At 37.4% G+C, this 23,472-nt stretch overlaps 1 protein-coding gene across 7 annotated transcripts in view; it reads right to left on the reverse strand.

Annotated features, from left to right (window-relative positions):
- Tent2 (terminal nucleotidyltransferase 2) overlaps positions 1-23,131 on the reverse strand; it is a 46,581-nt gene extending 23,450 nt beyond the window's left edge. Inside the window, exons 1-9 of one of the 7 annotated variants that reach the window (NR_154997.1) lie at positions 22,790-23,113; positions 16,999-17,172; positions 16,504-16,593; positions 14,775-15,012; positions 7,791-7,954; positions 6,394-6,508; positions 6,215-6,306; positions 5,336-5,402; positions 2,519-2,588 (exon numbers count right to left, since the gene is read on the reverse strand). Coding sequence is in view for 5 of the 7 variants with exons in the window: in XM_006517510.4 (XP_006517573.1) it covers positions 2,519-2,588; positions 5,336-5,414; positions 6,215-6,306; positions 6,394-6,508; positions 14,775-15,012; positions 16,504-16,593; positions 16,999-17,135 (821 nt within the window). In the remaining 2 variants the exon portion in view is untranslated. Of the gene's footprint in view, positions 1-2,518; positions 2,589-5,335; positions 5,415-6,214; positions 6,307-6,393; positions 6,509-7,790; positions 7,955-14,774; positions 15,013-16,503; positions 16,594-16,998; positions 17,173-22,488 lie in introns of all 7 variants that reach the window. The other 6 variants (XM_006517510.4, XR_001780738.2, NM_001361536.1 and 3 more) reach the window with 6 other exon arrangements.
- Between the last annotated feature and the right edge of the window lie 341 nt (positions 23,132-23,472).

Consider the following 23,472-nt stretch of genomic DNA (forward strand, 5'->3'; position numbering starts at 1 on the left):
ATGTACTCCCCTCTTAAAACACTGCCAAAAATAAAAGTCCAGGCCTATGATGGTAATGCATGCCTCTAACCTAACACTTGGAAAGCCAACACAGAATTAACAATTTAAGGTCAACTGGGCATGGTGGCTCACACCTTTAATCCCAGCACTCGGGAGGCAGAGACAGGCAGATTTCTGAGTTTGAGGCCAGACTGGTCTACAAAGTGAGTTCCAGGACAGCCAGGGCTAAACAGAGAAACCCTGTCTCGAAAAACCAAAAAAAGAAAAAAAGAAAAAAAAAAAGGATTTGAGGTTGATCAAAATAAATTAGTCTATCAATTAATTAAAATAATTCTTTTCTACATTATTAAAAAATCTGAAACTTACCTTCTTTTCTTGCTTGGGGAGAAAAAAAAATTCTAAAAAGCATCCCCTTATTTCTGTTCATAATAAATGGATAGTAGAATTACTGCTACAGAGATATACATAGCTTTGGAAAACTTATGGTGACAACAGTTACAGTCTTTATGTTTGTGTGAGAAACACCAGAGGCAATTGATATGTCCTCTGCATAACTCAATACATCATAAAACCACGTAGGTAGAGACCTGGAGAATGACGTCTTTTCAAAGGGGCTGGAGAAACATGTCAGCAGCAGGTTACTTGCCTGCACACCTAATGCCCTATGTGGACATTCTCCAGCACTAGCAGAAAAATAATTTTCTAAAAATATGAAATGAATATCCATGATGTTTCCTCCACAAGACTAATCACAGGTTTCTCATACAAACTGATAAAAAAAAATTAAGCATAAGACCATTCTAAATAGTGAAAAAGTACTAACTGGACTATGAAAAAGGGTATTTCTCTACCGTATGAGAAAGTTTAAACAGAAGGCAGACTGTCACCTAGCCAAGCTCAGTTGGGAACATAGGTATTAGACTAGCCCCAAGTTTTTGCCACACCTTGAACAAAGATAGAAGTTTTAGCAAGAAAACAACTCTTAAATATGTACTTCATAACCAACAAAGTTTAATCCTGTGTATCCTGTGCATATAATTCTACTGTAAACACCACGAAAACCTGCTTTATCACAACCTTATAATTAAAAAACAGTTTATGGGACTGGAGAGATGGCTCAGTGGTTAAGAGCACTGACTGCTCTTCCAAAGGTCCTGAGTTCAAATCCCAGCAACCACATGGTGGCTCACAACCATCTGCAATGTGATCTGACTCCCTCATCTGGTATGTCTGAAGACAACTACAGTGTACTCATATACATAAAATAAATAAATCTTTAAAAAAGTTTATACATCTTTTCAACAAATAAAATAATCAATCCATATTCAGCTTTTTTTTATGTCTGCTTGCCTGTTCATCTGTTTTGAAATAGACACTCACTAGTAGCCCACACTGTATTTGAACTCATACTGCTATGACTACAACATTTGATTGTATCATTTACATTTTTATATTCAAATATTACATAATATCTCCTAATATAATATTCTTAAGAATAGAACACAGGCTAAGAGAATATAAAGAAAAAGTTAAATTTCTGAAATTGTTTTTACAGCTTTTGTGTCTATTATTCCTATACTCTCTGTATCTTTAAGTGAAATATAATTTGTTTAATGATTCTTAAATTACAACAAACCACTGACATAAATACACACCACATTTTACCAAAGAAGATATGTCTTGGGGAATGAATTATGTGAGTTTTTAAATTTTAAGCTGGGTCCTCCCTGATTGGCCTGGATCTCACTGTATAGACCAGAGGTTCTAAACCTCCAAGTTGTAACCACTTTAAAGGCCAAGCTACCCTTTCACAGCAGTAACCCAAGACCATCAGAAAATATAATTATAACAGCAGCAAAATTACAGTTATGAAGCAGCAATCCCATGTTGGGGTCACCACCACATGAGGAACTGTATTAAAGGGCTTCAGCATTAGGGAGGTTGAGAACCTAGACCAAGCCTGGGTCACACCCACACAAATCAGTGTGCACCATTATGCTGAGCTACAAAAGATTCTTTTTAAACCCCAAATTGAATGGTCCCAAATATTCAAAATTCAAGCAGAGTAGCTAAGTTCTGTTAAGCATGAAGACTGCTCAATTATTTCAAAATATAATTTAAAAGACAATGGGCGTAGAGGAACACACCTACAATCCCGTTATTCAGGAAGTGGAAGCAGAAGAAGCCAAAGCTCAGGGCTGTCCTTGGGTATCTAATAATTCCCAGCCAGCCTGACTCACGAGACTGTCTCAAGAGGAAGAGAATAGGAGGAGGAAGAGGAGGAAGAAGAGAAGGAGAGGAAGAAGAAAGGAGGAGGAAGAGAAGGAGAAGGAAGAAGAGGAGGAAGAGGAAGAAGAAGAGGAGGAAGAGATTATTTAGAACATTATTTCTCAAACCGTGAAGAGAAGCTGCTGTGCTGTAATAACACTGATTTCTTGGCTATCCACATCAGGTGACGAACCAACATTAATCTAAAGCACCTGAAAAAAGCGGGGTGGGCTGGTTGGTAATTATTTACCTGACTTTATCCCTGAACTTCACAATTGGCACTTTTGCTCGAATCAGCTGAGGTCTCTCAATATAGCCAGCTGAAGAAGAAAAGATAATGTGAGTAACTGCCAATGTCTCCCATTCACAATGTTCCAGTGCACAATTTAAAAAGTAGTATTTTAATAAACTAAACCAACTTAAGAACAAGCATACTGTCCTTGAAAGTGAAGAATAAGGACACAAAATGAGTTCTAGGAAGCCAGGGCTACACAGTGAGACCCTGTAAGGGAAGAAAGAAAGGAAGGAGAGTGGAAAGTGAATTCCAGGAAACATGGACTGCACAGTGAGAGACCCTGTCAAATGGGGTGGGGTAGGGGCAAGGAATGGAAATCAAGAGAAGGAAAAGGAGGAAAGAAAGAAGGACAGACAGACATCAAGTCCTTGTAAGAATTGCCTATACTATTTAAAGGGCTTTAAGGTTTTTTTGTTTTCAAAAACACAATCTAGTACATAGTAGTATCTATATAAAGACATTCATTGGAAAATCTGAGTGCAAAAATAGCTAAAAGTAAGAAAACTGCTAAATTCTGGTATGACAAATAATAAGAAACGGTAACCACAGGTCTCAGTTATAATGCTCAAATGCTCGCAAACTGGTGAGCCAAGAATAGATTCAATTATGTATGATCTCAAAGAGGATAAAATATATAAACACATTTTTAATTTCATCAAAGGAATAAAGAATATGTTGTAGAAAATAATACATGTAAATTGCAGAAAATTAGAACTGCAGAGGTTAAGAGCACAAACCGCTCTTTCAGAACTTGAGTTCAGACCTGAGTTCACCCACATCTGAGCACTAATAACAGCCTGCACCTCCAGCCCCAGAAAATCCAATGCCCTCTTCTGGTCTCCATGGCACCTGCACTTTTGTGCACACACCCAAACACAGACAGATAATTAAAAAGAGAAATACTTTTTGGAAAAAAATTGCAAACCTTTATCATAGGAGCAATGTTCTAATTTTTAACTATAGACAAGTACAAAACCAGATTTAAAAACAAAAACTAAAAGTGTTGTTATGTTTTTGGTAGGGAGGGTAGTTTCATGTTTTCCTTCATGTACATATGTAAGTACACCTGCATGTGAGTCCATGTATGTGGAGCCCAGAGGTCACAATCCAGAATTTTGTTCTATATTTTTCTAACTTTTTTTAAAGACTAAAAATAAATGTCAGCCGGGCATGGTGGCTCACACCTTTAATCCTAGCACTTGGGAGACAGAGGCAGGCGAATTTCTGAGTTCAAGGCCAGCCTGCTCTACAGAGTGAATTCCAGGACAGCCAGGGCTACACAAAAAAAATCCTGTCTCAAAAAAAAAAAAAGTCAGTGAAATCCTATGCCCAATAACTGGACAGAATGGGTGGTCATAGTCAAGATCCTCCTGTCTCTATGCCGCTCCTGACCCCAATGCTGGAGTTACAGATATAAGCTACTATATGCAGCATGTTTTACATGGGTACTAGAGATCTGAACTCAGGTCCTCATGTTTACACAGCGGGCACTTCATCTATTAAGCTTTACCCCAGGCCCCTGTTTATTAGGCTTACCATGGTAGGAATGATTAAAAATCCACTGACAGTATGAATTATTCCTTTATAGGTGAAGTAACATATCAACTCCAATGAATAACTGATTTTTTTCCCACAGCAGATCTAAACTATTCAAGGACAGTGACTTGTTACTTGACTTTTTATATTTCCCAATTCACAGCCTTGTACATAAATAAATAAATATCTGTTTAAAATGGACAAAAATCTCTCCAGCATCACAAAATTCTTTAACATTCGATTGAAATTCAAAGTAAAGTATATGACAGATTAGTATAGGCTAAAATTTATTGAGTTCATTTAAGAGTAAAATCTTACAATTAAATGTCCTAAATCAACAATTTTGCTTTCTTTGGGAGTAATGCATTTAAGCCTCATGTTTAGAGCTCACATTTGTAATATAAGTAAAGATGTGTACTACTGCAAAATAGATAAAGTTCGTCCCTTACAATTATTGTAAGCCCCTCAAGGCACACAAGTGGCCAGGCCGAGGAGACCTCGATCCACCAGTCCCCAACCCCCAGAATACTCTAAAGGCCATGATGGCTGGGCCCAGCTCCGTGAGACCCAGCTGCTCCCAAGAAGAGGCAGCCACCCTCCTATGTTTCTCCCAATAAATCTCTTGTATGAGGATTGTTGTGCATCTTGACTTTGTGGTACTCTGTAGCTCCCAACTGCCATGATACCTTTCCCCTGAGAGCTGTAACACTTACACCTGTAACACTATTTCTATTTTGTTGTTGTTGTTGTTGGTTTTTGGCTACTCACATACTTTCATTACAGCTAGCTGTTCCTTCATGCCTACCTTCCTAAGCATCTAAAACCTTTTGAGAAAAAAGAAAAGAAGCTTATATATATTAAAATCTTAAGATGCCTTCAATAGAATACTTTTCAAGTAAATTCAATGATTTGCTAAATCATGCTTTTAAAACAAAAGCTAAAAGCCAAAAGTTAAAAGAAGACAAAAGATAGGTGATACACACCTATCACTCCAGAACTCAGGCTGAGGCAGGAGAAACATAAGTTCAAGGATACCCTAGGATACAGATATAGATACAGATATAGATATAGATACCAAGACCCTATCTTAAAAAGGAAAAAAAAATTTTTTTTAATTTAGTTGGAAGAAAACAATCCACATTATATCTATTCTCATCAGAAAATAAACAATTCTTACCAGAATAATTAAGTGACCAATTTAAATAACAGTACCATGAGAAGGCGTATGAGACTTACACAGTCTAGTACAGAAGTGCTTATGGACTAAGGTGAGTATATGTCGTGCTTCAGTCTTCTGATTTACCTGGAAAAAACACTGAAAAGTTAAAGTGTTTTTTCATTATTTTTCTTAGGTTGGAGTTTGATTTTTTTTTTTCTTAAAAGTAACACAATAACAAAACACAAACAGTGAAGCATGTATTTTTCTTTCAAGTTACTTTTCAGAATATACACTATAAAAGTCAACCCTCAATGCTGTCTTTCATATCCATATTCCATATCTCAGCAACTACAAGAGGCTATATTGAGTAAGTCTACTGAATACCTATTATGATAGTACTAAGATATATTCAAAAGATCAGTTAACAAGAAATTAAAATAAATAGAATCCTAAATAACACAAATGGTTGTTAATAAAAATAAAAGCAAAAGTTGTTAAAGTTAATAAATCACTATAGTCTAAATTTCACTGAAGCCTTATCCCCCATCCCCAGAAAAACTCAAAAGCCCACAGCGTTTTCAAGGAGGATGGATTAAGATGTAAAAAGGGAATCACTAAGAATCCAAAGGAAAGAAAAACTATCAAGAAGATAAATACTACTACTTGCTTTGCTTTACAGCATCCTGATAAACACTCAACCGGGTGACATTTCATACTAAGAGGTGTCGCTTGAAAAACCAAAGAAGAGCTAGCTCAAATCAACAGCTCAAAACCAATTACTGCTAGAGCTGTTCTTATGCACACCATGCTAGTGGTGCCTGACATGTGTGGGGCAGGGGAAGAGGTCTTTCTGGAACTAGAGTAAACAGAAAATTCAAATAATTAACATAAACCAACGTCTACTCCTTTACTGGTCTATCATAATAAATAACTTGGAATCATGTCTCATCACTTACTGGTTCTTCTTTAACAACTAAGCATAAATCGCCATCACTGCTTCGGGCACCAAATCCATTCAAAGATGATCCAACGAGAAAAAGTCTGCTTTCTAGAGAAGCAGAAGAAAGCCACCATAAGAAATTGTGCAGGTGTAAACAGGTCACACAGAGAGCAAAGGCAGAGAAGGCAGACATACGTGGGAAGAGCAGCTGGATCTCTCTCTGCAGCTGTGCTCTACAGAGTTCTTTCTTCTTCAAGTCACTTGCTTGCTGCTGACAAGTTTCAAACAACTCTAGTATCTGCTGACTCAACTTGAATATACCACAAAAAAAAAAACAAAAGCAAAACATTTGTTCAGAAACTTATAACTACTGGACTAAGCAATATAAATGAATACTGACAGGATTTTAAAAGTAAATACATATTATCTTCTTAATACTTTCTGATTCAAAGCTACTGTTATTCAAGTACAAAGAATGGCCTGGAAAACTATACATATATTTTATAAAATAAAATACTATGCAAGTGACAGAAGAGTAGTCAGATAACTCATAATGAGTATAATTATGGCTCATCAAACTAAAACCCTTTCATCACTGTCTGCTTTTATGTGGACCATGAAAAGAGGATAAAATTGTATGCTTTTAAGAGTCAGGAAACCAAGTGAATAAGAATATGAAAAAGTAAGAATATGCAACAGGAACCACATACACATGACATATTCTAAAATATTCACTACAGGTCCCTTTTGAGAAGTTTGCTCAACCTCTAACAGTCACACTGTGGAATAAATAATACTGCATGGAACAGATTTTAGGAAGTCTTTTATATTCACACAAACTACCCTCTACCTTTCATAGCTTTCTTGGAACCCTGATGTCTTGAGATGAGGTTGGCCTCTGCTGATCTTCCTTTGTTTAGGCACCTACGTAGTTAACATTATCGCTTCACACCAACTCTCACTGTCACATAGGATGATAGGATGGTAAGCAATACCCTTATATGTACTGAGCTACATGTATCACAACATATTCTTCTGAATTTTTTTTAATATAATATTTTCCACTGGTATACTCTCATAGCTATGTATTCTAGTCCTGGTATTTTAAATTCTAATATACTGCTTCCGCTTTAATTTCCCATTCAACTCATTTTCTTATCACCCCCACCTCTAAAATATCTTCTCTAGACCTAGTCAGGAATTCCTTGAGACCTCCTTTTTCTTCCAACCCATCAGCACCTAAGTGATCCTGATGTCCTTCCCTATACAACCACTATCCCAGAATGCATCTCTGAACTCCTCCGTTATATCATGGAGTAGCAAAGTTACCCCTCATGCTCTAATTCCTGTGCTGCAAGATGTCTACCTGAAGGCAGTACAACACTGCCTTCTCTTTAAAATTTAAACCTAACATATACAGAAAGACAAAGCTAAGCTTTTTAGAAAGTAGAGTCTTTCAAATGTATGGTGTAAGGGTTGGCCTAGCTTTGTATCCTTAGCCTTTATTCTGATGTCTCTGGTTAATACTGTTCCCACTTTTCACTACTCCATTCCAAAATGTTTACTGCCTTCTTCAAGGCCCCTAAACTTACTTTCTCTTGCAGATAAGCTCACATTAAAATTTTCTAAGAAAAGCCAAGCGTAGTTGTGCACATCTGCAAATCCCAGCACTCAGATGAAGGTAGGAGGATCAAGGAGTTCAAGGCCATCCTTTGCTTCATAGGGAATTCCAGAACAGCCTAGGCTACATGAGACCCTGTCTCAAAGAAAAAAGGGAAAAACCTAAGAAAATTAAAAATACCAGATTCAATTCTTCATCTTGCTAAGACTTACAAATTAATATTACTGAAGGAAATCTCACCTATTTCCTTCTTGCTATGTTCAAATCTATTCCCTCTACCAATACTTTTATATCCAATCCTGCTGTGCCTCAGGAGCACAAGCAACTCTATCAATTCTCAATCTCTTTTGTTCTTCAGCTTCTCCTTCTTTGGCCTCCCCATAGTCTATTTATAACCAGCCAAAAGTCTCATTTAAGATTTGTTTTTAATATCATATTCAGAGAGCTGCTGACAACTTGACCATGAAACTGCCATGATTTTTTTTTTTTTAAATCTGTAAATACTTGCCCCACAAAAAGAGACAGAACAACCAGGAGAATAAAGTAGATTAAACTAAACCAAAACCAAACACTGGCAACAAATACACATAAACCACTGAGTATCCTCCATGAACCCTTTCTGACCTGTAAAGGTCAAACTCTAACACCAGATTGCCACAGTATCAAAACAGTGAATAGGAGAAAGGGAAACAGAGCTAGGACAGCCCTTGAATCCAATACTCAGAGATCAAATGGTCTCTAGCTACTACTGCTTTTTGCTTCTTTCCCTCCAAACTGAAGGTTCACTGTTGATGTAGAATACAATTGATGTAGTATACAATTCTAGTAGAAACCTTCTCAAGCTATAATTTAAAAGCAAATGCAAGCAGTCCTTTGAAAGTTCAAAGACTTTAAAGGAAAGTCCCTTGTATAACAAGCAAAAAATTGTCAGGCACTGAAATCTAAACAGAGCAAAGCCATGAGAAACAGAGGAAAGGTCTAGAATGATTCTGACTACTGAAGGTATTTGATAATGTTTGGAAACTATTTTGGTTACCATAACCGGGGCAGAGTTATGTAACTAGCCTCAAAAGACAAGGGATACAACTAACCATCCTACAGGACATAAGGTTACCTGTCCCCTGGGAATATCTGGTCTAAAGCATCAGTGATAGAAAAGTCAAAGTTCCTGCTCTAGACAAAGAAGTGAAACAGAGACAGAGCCTGGAGCTGTGAGGCCGACCTGCCCAACTTTCTCCATCTCAAAGCAGCACAGAAGTAGCCATCTTAATCAAACACACACACACACACACACACACACATTGATTGAGAGAGATAGAGAGAGAGAGAGAGAGAGAGAGAGAAAGGGGGTGCGGAAAGAGAAGAGAGAGAACTAAAATCTCAGGAAGAAAAGGAATAAAATTGAAAAGAATTAAAAAAAAAAAAGAGGTTTGAAAATAATACCTGAAAAAGAGTGAAATAATTTCCATAATGTTTTTCTAAGAAAAGAATGAGCAGAGAAACATTGCTACGATAAAGCACATTTCCATGGAGACATGAGGACATTTTAACATATTTTTAAAGGCCTTTTCTCATTTTAACTCATTGGGAAGATAACAATTTAAATCATACATATGAACACTAAAAATTTTATTTTAGAAAAAATTTATGACAGCAGCAAAGTACATGAAATTATTGATAAATCTATTTTTCAAAAGTTATGTAGAACATATAGACTGGAATTCACAAATACTGACATGAGAGACATCTAAATATGTGAGAAGTAAGCCTGGTATGCTCAAGGGCTGTCCTCCCAGCACTTGGGAGCTAGAGGCAGAAGTGATATGAGTTTGAGGTCAGTAGGATCTACAGAGCGATTCCCTATCTCAAAACAAAAATAAAAATATAGCATACTAACAAACTACTGGTAAATATATCAATTCTCGAGAGGATATGTAGAGTCAATATAATAATTTTTTTAAAAGCAGAAGGCTTCTTTCTAGAAATTAGAAAATGTGTGTTTTGGAAAAGTGAAAGATCAAGAATAGTCGGAGGAGAAAAAAAAGAAGTAAATATATGTTCATGACTAACACATGACAACCAGAAGTTAACCCAAAACTAAAAAGAGGGAGAAGTATGGACTAAAGTAATTGGTCATAGGATATGATCAGTTGGCATATTATAATAATATAATATTGGAATGGTTAAAGCTGAGAGACTTACTAAGAGTACTGATTGCATCTTGGGTAGATAGTTTGCTATAACAAGAACATACAGGCACCCAAGTTTGTAATAAATTCAGTAAAAATGGCTAGTGTAAAAGTTTTAATATCACATAAAGATTAGATTTTATTTATCCTGAAGGCTGATAAATAGAACCCGCAGGCCAAATACAGCTTCCAGTCTGTAATATATGAACAAGTTAAATTATTTTCACATTTTATTAACTGGAGGGAAAAAAGCAAATAGCCCAAATAGCTTGACTGCTTAGAATATTTGTTATCTGGTCTTAAAAAAAAAAAAAAAAACCAACCAAGCAATGCTTGCTAACTGAAGTAGAGCAAGTAACCCCAGCCATCACAGTGGGTATAGAGTATCTGTTGCATAACACAATGAGGAAACTGCAACAACGCTGAAATGAAATTTACTGTGGTTATATGTGAGCCAAAATGGTGCATATTTGTAATCCCAGCACTCAGGAAGCGAAGGCTGGAGGGCTGTGAATTTGAAGCCACCCTGAGCCACAAAGCAAAGTCCTATCTATCCATAATCCTTGTGCACTATATCATATATCATTTCCCCTGCCATCTGTTACAACTTAATGCTGCAGTATCTCTTATCCAGATATATTAACAACCTAAGATGACAGTCCACCTTCAAGGCCACCTCATTCTAAACAACTCTGTTCTGCAAAAAATTATCATCCAAAAAATATAAATTCATAGTGTTATTTGATCTTTTCAAAAACTTTCAATGTCATTTGATTACACATTCAAGGACTCAAATCACTGCCTAATTAACTCACATTAAATATTGTATTCACTATACACTTTATAGGAGTAACATGTAATTGGTGATCACACTGCTAGCAACAATAGTCACTCAGTAAAATTATTAGTAATTACTGTCACAGATCATGTGATATTACAGCCGGGTCTCACAATGGGATCTCCCTATTTTTGACTCTAAGCACATTAAACTCCTCCTCTCTGCATCTCTAAAGACACGGGTCAAATCTTGGTCTTGACACTTAATAGGTAAGACTTCAAGCTAACTAGTTAACTTTCTGAACTTAATCAAATTTAGTACCATAGCTATATGCCACTAGGATGTTGAAAGAATAAATAGAACATGAGAACTATCAACAGTGCAGTGACACTGGTAAACAGCGGTCTCTTGGAAGAGTGAGCAGCATTTAAGCTAGGCATGATAGCACACACCTGTAATCTAAGCTTTCAGAAAGCAGAACCAGGAGGAGCATGAGTTCAAAGCCAGCTATGCTACACAGGGAGATCCTATCTCCAAAAATTGTCACTTACAAGAACAAACAGAAATGCTTTCCTTCTTTTTCTCACAAAAAGGCAAAAGTAAAGTTATCACTCAAAGAAATAGGTTCAACTACAAAATCTATCTTTACTTTTCTGGGGGAAACACCTTAATTCCAAAGATAGTACATTTGTGAGAAATTTTTCTATATGACTAAGCAAAACAGATATGGAATCTTATCTTATATGATTTATTAACAACTAAAATGAATTATACTTTATTAAATTTACAAATAATCAACATATTCCTAGGCTACATGTAAAAGTAAGTTCTTTGGTTTGCCCTATTAGCCTAATACAAACATAAATATATACAAAATGTATTCCAATATCTATGTATAATAAACCCATTTTTAAATGTCCTACTAGCATGCATACGTTTAAAATCCATATATAGTAACTACATTCAGAGAATTCACTGCATTTGCCTTATAACATAGGCTTTCACAATATGGATCAGGAGTTAAATTTATAAAGCAAAACAAAGAAAGAATGAAAGGATGAGGGAAAAGCAGCACAGCACCCCACGTTGGTATTTTCATTTTGCTTTCTCATCTTTCTCATTGTTTTTTGTTTACTTGTTCCTACTTCATAGTAAGGAAACTGGTGGCATAGAAGGGATAAAGTCTTGGGACAGATGAACCAACCATTGGAAAGCACAGATGGAGCCTACTTCCTACCATATATATAAATTAATTACAAATGGATCAAAGTCCTAAATATAAGGAATAAAAGTAAAAATTCTTAGAGCACATTCTAACACTCAAGAGAATTATGTGACTTCAAGGAAAGCCTGGTCTATTTATCAAGTTTCAGGCTAGCTAGAGCCACATAATAAGACACTGTTGGTAGATAGGTAGGTAGGTAGGTGGGTAGGTGGGTGGATGGTACATCGCGATCTTGTACCTCAATACGTGGGCATCAATATTCAAGATACTGTACTGAAAGATGGTTTCTGAGATTCAACACTAATAGCCAAAGAAATCAACCAAAGAAAAACTAATAAACTTAACTACCAAAAAATGAAGAATTTTTGTGCTTTAGAAGACATCAAAATAAATCTAAAAATACAATCACAGAAAGACAAAACATTTGCAAATCATCTATCTGGTAAGAGCTACTACTTAGAAATATAAAAATAATTCTTACAATTCAGTAATAAAAAGACAATCTACTAAAATCTGGACAAAGAATCTGAATGGACACCTCCTCCAAGGAACACACAAAAGTCCACCAAGTAAAAAATAAGATGCTAAGCCAAGCGGTGATGGCACACGCCTTTAATCCTAGCACATGGGAGGCATAGCCAGGTGGATTTCTGAGTTCAAGGCCAGCCTAGTCTACAAAGTGAGTTCCAGGACAGCCAGGGCTACACAGAGAAACCCTGTCTCAAAAAAACAAAAAAACAAAAAAACAATGCTTAGTATCACCATACATTAAGGAATGAAAACTGAAACCACTGTTATACCAGAAGGCTCCAATAAAGAGCCTCCAATAAGGCTCCAATATGAGGATAAACCTTGAGGGACTGGAGAGATGGCTCAGCAGTTAAGAGCACTGACTGCTCTTCCAGAGGTCCTGAGTTTAATTCCCAGCAACTACATGGTGGCTCACAACCATCTGTAATAGAATCTGATGCCCTCTTCTAGTGTACTCATATAAATATAGCAAATAAATCTTAAAAAGAAAAAAAGGGGAGGGGGCTGGTGAGATAGCTTGGTGAGTAAGAGAAGTGACTGCTCTCCCGAAGGTCCTGAGTTCAAATCCCAGCAACCACATGGTAGTTCACAACCACTTGTAATGAGATCTGATGCCCTCTTCTCATGTGTCTGAAGACAGCTAAATGTACTTATGACTAATAATAAATAAATCTTTAAAGGAAAAAAAGGCTAAACCTTGACAGTAATTTAGTGTTTGCCTAGCATGTTGAAAGCCCTGGATTCCATCTCTAATAATATAAGAAATTGAGAGACAGACACAAACAAATGTCACAGGGACATAAACAAATTTGAGTATCTGTATACATATAAAATCCACTTTATAGCGCACTTAGGTGGTTCCTAAATGGTTGAACATATTTTAGCCATATTACCCAACAATTTCACTTCTGTGTACATATCAAGAGCGAAAACACATATCCACTCAAAATTCTGTATTCAAGACATTTACAGCACCATTATTAACAGCCAGAGTAAGAAACCTAAAAGTCCATCACTTGAGGAATGTTAGCAAAATATAGTATATATATCTACACAATAAAATACTATTCAACCGAAAAAATGCAATTCCAACACTCAGGGAAGCTGAGGCAGGAGGCTAGAGTGTTCAAGACCAGCCTAAATTACACGGCAAGTAGTCTCAAAACAAAAACAAATCCACATTGATAAACTCTAAAACCATTACATGGAATGAAAGAACATGGCACAAATGGCCATAGGTCACATGATTCTATTTACAGGAAGTGGGAAGGAAAGTGAACACTGTTGAAGTACAAGTTTTCGTGGGAGTAGTGAATATGTTTTGGAAATAGGTAACTGCACAACTTTATGACCTTAGTAAAATTTACTGATCTGTACATTTAAAAAGGGTGAATTTCAATCTAAGGCCAGCTTGAACTACACAGCAAGAGTCTGTAAAGAAAAGGAGTAAAGCACTCAGGGAGAGGAAATTTACAGAAGCACTCAGAGAACAAAAGGATGACAGACATTGTGCACCTTTCCCCATTACCTACAAGTGCTTCGTAACTTTCACTAATATAGCTGAGGAAAGCAACATTCTTCTACCATGAGATATTAAACAACTCCTTGTTCCCAATGTTAACATCATTTTCCAAGGAGGAGCAAATTCTTCCACTTAACCAAAATAACTTTTACTCATCTTTTTGATAAATCTTTCTTGGTCACACCATTTAAATGTTATTTCCCCAGAGAACATCCAAAAAACCCAATGCTTTTTACCATTTTATTACAATCTCCATAGAAATGGCCATGTTTTTCTAGAGTAAGGTGTTGTATTGGGTGTAGTGGTACACACCTTTCATCTGAGCACTTGGACACAGACACAGGCAAATCTTAGTGAATTCTATCTAGACCAGCTTGCTCTACAGAGTAAATTCTAGGACCACCAGAGCTACAACGAAACCTTGTCTCAAAAACCCCACCACCACCACCACCACTACCAAGTCATTCATTCATTCATTCATTCAAAAAACAGGATGCAAGAGACTAACAAATCAAATGTTTTAGGTTCTAATCCCAAATTTTGTAAGTTTAAAAAAAAAAAATCTGATCCTGACAGGTATACTCATGACAGGAAAATCAGTGATATTTAGAAAGAAAATAAATGTAGAAAATTAGGTACTCCTGATCCTTTTAAATACATTCTTTATATGAAACTTCAAGAGGCAAAACAAACAACTGTATTAAAATTACCTTATCTTTGGCCTCAGGCAGTGTGATTTCTCGAGGTTCTAACAGTGGAATTTCTCGAAGAGGTGGAACACATCTGACTATATCTGGTATATAGTGCGTGTGAAACAACGGTGGCATGGAATATCTTCTGTCACCTGATAAAGGCACTAGCTGGTTGATTATAGTTGGCTCTTGGTGGGGTGAATGGAAACGCTGCCGTTTACCATCAAGAGGAAAAGCTTTTTCATCGCTTATTCTCCTGAAAACAAGCAAATATACCTTAGTGACTAAAGTCACAGCTTCCTGACCAGAGATGCATAAAACATGGAAACAGATAATAACAACGCAGTAACTCTTTGGAAAAGGCAGCATTGTAAACTCCCTAGTGGACTTTTACTATTTACTTTCAGCACAAGAAATGCCTTCCAATGCCTGACAAAAATAAAGATAATTAATGATATGCACTTGAACTACCAAAATGAGTCACCACATTGAACACACTATAGAAAAATGGCTATTTATGCATTATACAATTGCTAAGAATTAAAAATAACTAACAATAGGTAAGTAAATTGAGTAATATATAGTGATACACACACACATATATTTTTAAGGGCCTTTGAACAGACCTATGTTCTGGCTCATTGGTGGGGGGAAAATGGACATTTTTATAAAGGCTATAAAAGGTAAAGGACTGCAGGAAATACTTGGAAAAAAGCTGTACTTCAGATAATGTGTGTTAACATAAATGTCTTGGGCATAATTAAAGTACTCTGGTTACATAGGTTCCATGTATTTTTATAAGGAAAAGGCTGACATGTTTTAGCATAAAGCAATGCCAACAGTTTCCTTCCCTGTAACTCAGGGGAACTGTGAGAGTGGAAGAGAAAACAAACAGCTGAGGTCTGCAGCCAATGACTGTAGGGAAGGCCACACAGAGGTCCATTAGACAAGCTTTTACATATCCCCACAAATTCCAAATTTTTCAAAAAAAAAACAAAACAAACAAACAAAAATAATTAAATCAGAAGAGAAAGCTTGCCAAGCTTTTGCAAAGCCCTGGGTTCAAACCTCAGGACCAGAAAAGAGGGAGGCAAGTAAGCTGACAAGGGAGTATTTACTAAGACGTTCGTTCACATAAAATATCTTATGTCACAGAAAATGGTTCAATTCCTTTCTAGCTCTAAAAGCCTTTGGGCCAGCACCATCTAAAGGATTTATTATTACACCGCTCCTCTGGGAGTCTTCCAACTCTTCTATCTTTGCAGACTCACAAAATAACTGAACTCCTACTCATAAGTAAAAGTATTCAGGGCTAAACACATAAGTGTTCATTTGTTATTTTTAATACTGAAAGTAATTACAGCATACACACTGAGTATCTCCAATTAAAATATTAATTTTAAAAAATCTTTAACTATGAACTAATGGAACTTATCTTTACTCATGGCTACTAAGGCAATTTCAAAAAATACACAAATAAAACTAATGAAGTCAATAGTCTTAGAACCAGTATATAACTTTTCCAATGACAATCCAGAAAACTTGGAATGTTCATCATATAAACTTGTTCATAGAAACTTGGTTCTAGAAGCAGAAAGCTACATTTCAAATTCCAGCTATACCATCCATGTCTCCATCCTTCAGCTTTTGTACAAACGAATAGGCTACACTGTCCATAATTTTATAAAACTGCTACACATTTCTTAGGACTATAACATTTCTTCTAAAACACTCGAGAAATACTTACTTCCTTCCTCGAAATAATGGAGATGTTGAGGTCTGTATTGGACTGACAGTTCCATATGTCAGGGGCTGTAAGGACACAGCTCTAGACAAGCTACCAAAAGCAAAGAACAATAGTAACATGAATATTTTTTCCTTAGAACCAAAAATCCCACACAAACTAAATACTTTACTAGTCAAAAACCAACACAAACAAAAACCCCAAGGTTTAATAATATTTTTTCAGGGCTGGAGAGATGGCTCAGTGGTTAAGAACACTGACTGCTCTTCCAGAGTTCGGGAGTTCAATTCCCAGCAACCACAACCATCTGTAATAGGGATCCAATGCCCTCTTCTGTGTCTGAAGAGAGTAACAGTGTCTCACATACATAAAATAAATAAATCTTTTAAAAATAAATAATAATAATAATAATTTCTCTATTTCTAAATACTGAACACAAAACTTTATATCAAAGAGAAAACAACTTAATGACATGGTACAATAGAACACCATACTTACTCTACATTTTGAAAGTTGAATTGTGCATCTATAAGTTGCTGGTGTGAATAAAGAGTTGGTGAGAGAGCAAAGAAGTTATTATGCTGTTGGTGGGTTGGAGTGAAGGGTGGACGACCCAAAATTGAGTTTGGGAACATGCTCTTGTTCACTAAAGGTAAACATGTATTCTTCTACCTGTAATTCAAAAGGATAATACTGTCTTATTATAGCTTCAAGATTCAGAACTGTTTGATAAGTATCTTCTACTTAAAATAATCAACTATCAAATTAGTCATTTCATTTGCAAAGTTATTTCTGATAGTTTAAATAGGCTTTACGTTCTACTATAGGTAACAAAACACTGAGTTATTCAAAATCTAAACCATATTCATATGCTTTCAATATTATGCATGTTTCAAATTTTCTGGTGAATTTACTCTAGTAAGTTTTCCTTAGTAGCAACAAATCTTTTATCACCACTATTCTAGCAACAAATCATTCAAGAAATTTAATTAAACTGCTCAGATTGTTACATTTATTCACAACATAACTCATAAGAAGCTGCAAGCTATCATGTGAGAACCTGACTAGGCTATGGTACTTTACATATCTGAAGAAATGAGGAAAGTATGTCTCCTACCAAGTCATAAATTTTCAAGATTCTTCTCAATGTCTATGCATAAAAGACACAATAACACAGTCTTGTTTACAGAGGAAGAAACACTATAGAGGACAATCAGAGCACCTCACTAACCTAGTAAAATACTAAACGCTCCTTTTTAAAAAATTTTCAATGACTGATCCAGCAAAGGTGTAGGTAAGGCAGCATACAAAAACCAACTAAAGTAAAAATGATGCTTCCTGGCCACCTTCTTAGAATAGGTGATTAGCAAACTCTTAACTGAGGAACTGTGTACAACATAACAATAAGCAAAATGATATACCACAGTAAAAGGGTCTGCCATGAAAAAGAGAATAACTTACTAATTTATCTACAAGAAATGCTAATGGATGCCAAGTACATTATCTTCCATTTAGGCTCATGCCTAAAATAACATATTCACAGATCACCAAAGAGGGATGAAAAAAGAAAATATGCAAAAACTATAACAATGAACAAAAAAGAAGAATGACGATAATGATAAAAGCCTAGAAAACCCAAGTATGCTATCATTTCAGCAAAGTTCATGAAAAACAGAAAAACACACAAAGATGAAAATCACTGAACAAATAAAAAGTTGTCCTGGACTAAAAACTACATATACACACAGATGAAATTTCAGAATATCCAGAGAAAAACAATTTATTAATATTCCAGAGGAGGAAATATTAAGAAGCTGGGGATCAAAAATGTCTCTGGACTTTCTAATAGCAACAGTGGAAGCCACAAGACACAAATTAATGCCTTTAACTTTTTAAAGCTTAAGTAAAATGTTCTTAAATCCCTGTCTATAGGAAAAATGAAAATATTTGTATATATGGAGGGTAAAAAAAGAAAGGTGAAGCAAGGTGACATACACTAGTAGTCCCAGCATTCAGGAGACTAAGGTGGGAGTGCAAACCTGTTTTCAGCCACTGGTGATACAGAGCCAAATGGATCCTCAAGAGTTCGAGGCCAGCCTGGTTATAAGTTTCAAGCTAGCTAGGGTAGCATCATGAGACTGTCTCAAAAGAAAACCCAGACTAGGGTAAATTCCCAAAATGATAGAAAAGGGAAGTTGACAGTTCAGTCAGAGCAAAAAGATGATCTTAAGGTAATAATTAAGAAATGCAGCCGGGTGGTGGTGGCGTACGCCTTTAGTCCCAGCACTTGGGAGGCAGAGGCAGGTGGATTTCTGAGTTCGAGGCCAGCCTGGTCTACAGAGTGAGTTCCAGGACAGCCAGGGCTACACAGAGAAACCAAGAAAGAAACCAAGAAAGAAAGAAAGAAAGAAAGAAAGAAAGAAAGAAAGAAAGAAAGAAAGAAAGAAAGAAGGAAGGAAGGAAGGAAGGAAGGAAGGGAAGGAAGGAAAGCAAATCCAAGCAACTTTGAGCTATCATCTTATCTCAGTCAGAAAGGCAAACATCAACAAGACAATGAGTAGCAAAAGCTGGAGGGGTTGTGGGGGAAAGGGAACCCTCAGTCATTCACTGTGGAGGTACAAACTGGTCCATGCATTCTAGAAATCAGTGTGGAGAATTCTCAAAAACTAAAAATAGCTGGGTGTGGTGGTATGCGCCTTTAATTCCAGCACTCGGGAGGCAGAGGCAGGAAGACCTCTGAGTTCAAAGCCAGCTTGGTCTACAAAGAGAATTCTAGGAAAGCCAGAGCTAGAGAAAACCTGTCTTGGAAAAAAAAATTAAATAGGAGGGGGGTAAAAAGAAAAAAAGCTAAAAATAAATCTATCATACTTTTTGTATTTGCATATATTTGTATAATACAAGTTTCATGTGTATATACTATGTGCATAAAGGATGCCTCAGGCTCCAAAAACTACTAGATTTTGTTTTCTAATAAGAAAATAAAATAATGAACTACGAAAGCTTTTAATAAAAGAAAAATAATACCTAGGCAGTTAAATGAATTACAAAAAAAAAAAAAAAAAAAAAAAAAAGAGGATTTGAAAAATTCTAAGAGTTAGAAAGGGGGCTGGAGGAGCCTAAAACGAAACTAAAACTCACACATATAAATTTTGTTCCTTGGTTTTTCAATTCTGAAAAAAAAAAAACCTCACTCCAAATGCCTAACTCTAATTTGTACAAAGTATTTCCCATAGGAAATAAGTCTCTCCAATTCCTCCACCAAGTGTACACTTCCTGCTACGGAGGCTGGGGGACAGCTGGTTGTTATTTCTTTACCAGTACCTGACCTGTACTCGGAATTACAGAGCTCAGAGGGAAGGGAGGGTTAAGACCTGGTTCCCTGTACTCTGCCTCCCTGAACAAGCTGCCCACTCACAAGCAATCTTTTTCACCAAGTTTATGAAAAAAATGTCATTAAGTGGTTAGCATAATGAATTTTGTTTGACATAACTTTTTTTGGAATACAGAAACTATGGACCTAAGTAAAAGAAGCATCTATACTTAAGAAAACTAAAACTAAAAAGTTCTATTTCACGTCATGCAGAGAGGCACACACCTGAAATTCCAGTGCTTGGAAAGCTAAGCGAAGATGATCAACAGTTTGAGACTAGCTGGGAAACCACAGCAAGTTCACACTCAGCCTGGGCCAAAGAAGACTCAAAAAACAAGAAAATTCTATCTCACAGCTAGCAGTAGTGGTACATTCCTGAAATCCCAGAACTCAGGAGGCTGAGGCAGATGGAATGTGAAGTGTAAGTACAGCCTGAGTTTCAAAGGAGTGAAAAATCTATCTCTAAAAGCAAACAAGGAGGACTGGAGTGTTTGAGGTCAAGAGCACTGACAGCTCTTACAGAGGACCCAGGTACAGCCCTCACTACCAACACGGTGACTCCAGTTCCAATCAACAATATGCTGGTTTTTTTCTTCTGGACCCAAACAAGTCCTATATGTCTGCATTCAGACTTAAAAGATTCAGAAATGTCGGTAATAAGCTCTCACTTTTATTTCTATACCATTACATGATCAAATCCAAACTAAGTAGAAGTCAAAAGAGGATATGGTATACAGAACTACCCTACAACATTAAAACCAGATGATTCTTGGCTTAAAATTTTCTTAGCCAAAAATTCTAGGGTACATATCTAACTCAGTATATTCAAATGCAAAATAAGTATTAACTTCCATATATTATTTTATTGAGAAATATTCTCCCTGTGTAGCCTTGCTGTCTTGGAACTCTAGGCCTGGCTGGCCCTGAACTCACAGAGATCAGCCTGCCTCTGAGAAACAGTCATTCTTCTGGAGTCCTAAAATAAAATACTAGTCAGGTTCTCTCAGGAATCCTGACCCTTAAGCCAAACTTACCTGACAGACTTCAAACAGAACCATTCCTAAGAAAGTTAACCAACAGCATTCTAGGCTTACACCCCCCACCCCCATAGCCTAAACAATCCTCTAGAGATAAGAAAGTTAATCAAAACCCAGAGATTTCAAAACTGTTTTCTAATATACTTCAATGATTGTAATGATATTAAAACAATAATCTACTGCAAAAACACAAAGGAGCCAGGTGTGGTGGCATACAAACCTTTGATCCCATTGCTTAAAAGACAGAGGGAGGCAGATCTCTGTGAGTTCAAGGCCTGCCTGGTCCAAAAACATGGTAAGGTCTAGGCTAGCTAAAGCTATAGAGAGAGATCCTGACTGAATAGCAAAACAAAACACAAGAGATGTTTGTAAAATAGTTTAATGAAATAAGATCAAGTGAAACTATCATCACTATATCAGAACTTCATAAAATTTTAACCATTTTCGTTATAGTCTTTAAAAAGCTTCCCCCACTAGAGACTACCTGTAAGTTATTTCACATTTTCTGTAGTAGTATGACTAAATTTTATAGTAACATCCAGAAATAGATAGTATCCTACTTTTCATATCTTAAAAGTTACTGGCTTTTAAATCTGTACAAAACAATAAAATAGGATAATCTAGGTAAAATGTGTACTGTTTTTAAAAAGCATTGTACTACTTCTTGCCTTGAGAAAAGAACCTTAAAGACTGTTTTGTCTAATATGCTTAAATCAAGGCAAGATTAATACAGGTTTATGTGTAAATGAAGACACGAGACAAGACAGTAACAGAGTATTTCTAGTGATAACAGTATTTGGTCTCTTAATTTGCAACTGGAATTAACTTTAGTCAAATTGATCTCAACAAGAAGTTATAGACTACTCAAGTTTACATAACTGTCTCTTCACCAAGATTCCTGAGAAAGTAGCAATTTCCTACAAGAACTGCATGGCTTAATCAAGTTATGTGTGCACTCTAAGTGTCTTGGATCAGTTCTTTGTTCTACAACACAAGTGTAACTCCCAGATCCTGCTCAGCATGCACTGTCAAAACCACCTTCAGGCTCTGAACAGAGCATTCTTTTTATTAAAAATTAAATTCCATCTAAGAGTTTCACAGAGTCTGTGTATTTCTCGAACACATACAATTGGGGCAATTCACACCAACCAGTGTTTCTATTACAGGTTACTAATCAGTACAGATTAACCGTGTTAATAGCTGTTAACACAGCAAAGCCCTATAGTACTAAACTATGTACTATGATGGTAGTGTGACTTCACAAAAACCATACGCTAAACACGTTAAATTTCCAATCCTGTTTGACCTGCACAATTTTTCCTCTTCCTCTTATCAACAAACTAATTACTTTAAACAACGCTCAAATAGGGCAAAACAAGAAACTTAAATCACAGATACCAGGAAACACATTGCCCCTTGTGTTCTTAAGCAGTTAAAGAAAGGAGAGCCCAACCACAAATATGACTAGGAAAAGTGAATTCGACCATCAGCCAGTCCTGACCTGACTGAGATGACTCCATGCTGTTTAATTGTCTCAGAGATAAATGCCTTCCACAAGAGTTCGTTAATTTAGACATTTACCTTGGGTCTCCACTGCCTTTTGGAACTCCAAGAGGGAGTATCAAGACAGTCTTACTCTTTCGGTCTAGGGAGTGAGGAGAGGGCGGGAGGCGACATGAGAACTAGCGAGAAGACAGATCAGAGAAAGGCCAACATTCTTCCCAAAGTCCGGCGGCCTGGGAACGCCCCTAATCCAGGGAGCTCCGGGGGAGCGCCAGGCTCTCCCGCGCAAAACACAGCGCCAGTCTCAGCCAAGTTTCACGCGCCCGGCCGGGGACCGGGGCCTGCACTCGTGCATCCCCACCGAAGCCCTGAAACTCACCGGCGTCCACGCCGAAGGGCCGAGCGGGGCCCAGCGGCACTGCCCGCCAACACGCTCCCAGGCCGGAGCTGCCGCCCGAGCAGGCAGAGGTAGGAGCAGCCAGCGGCCCGGCGCAGCGAGGCCCAGCTCGGGCGGGCAGGGCGGCGGAGAGTCACGAGCCTAAGGCCAGGCCCGCGCGGCCGTGGAAGGCTGGGGGTGGCGACAACAAAAAGAAAGGGGGGTGGGGGAGGAAAAAAAAAAAAAGGCGGAAGACTAAAAAGTCGCCGAAAAGGCGGCGTAGACAACCCTGTCACAGGACCCGGAAGATCAACGTGACCCCGGAAAGGAATCATCAGCGGGAGCGAAAGGTCAGACTTCCGGCAGCCGACACTGGAGAGCGCGTTTGCTGAGCTGCGCAGGCGCACAGCCCCACCCTGGTCCAGCCAGGGAGTCTGCGGCGGCTGCTGAGATGGTGGCGAGGGAAGGTACAGCCCGGCCCTTCCGCAGGGCAGTAGGCCACCCCGCTCCGCTGGCGCCGCCTCCTAAGTTACGTGCCGCTGGCCATTTCCAGGAGGCCTGTTCTGTCCATGGAGGGCCTTCCAGGAGATATCCAAAACCAACCTTCCCATTGCTGGAAAGATCAGTATGAAATCGTGGGTGATGTTCTCCTCAACAACAAACAAACAAAAACAGTTTCTTGGAGA

The sequence above is a fragment of the Mus musculus genome, chromosome 13 (genome assembly GCF_000001635.26).
Source record: "Mus musculus strain C57BL/6J chromosome 13, GRCm38.p6 C57BL/6J".
In the NCBI taxonomy this organism is placed as follows: domain Eukaryota; kingdom Metazoa; phylum Chordata; class Mammalia; order Rodentia; family Muridae; genus Mus; species Mus musculus.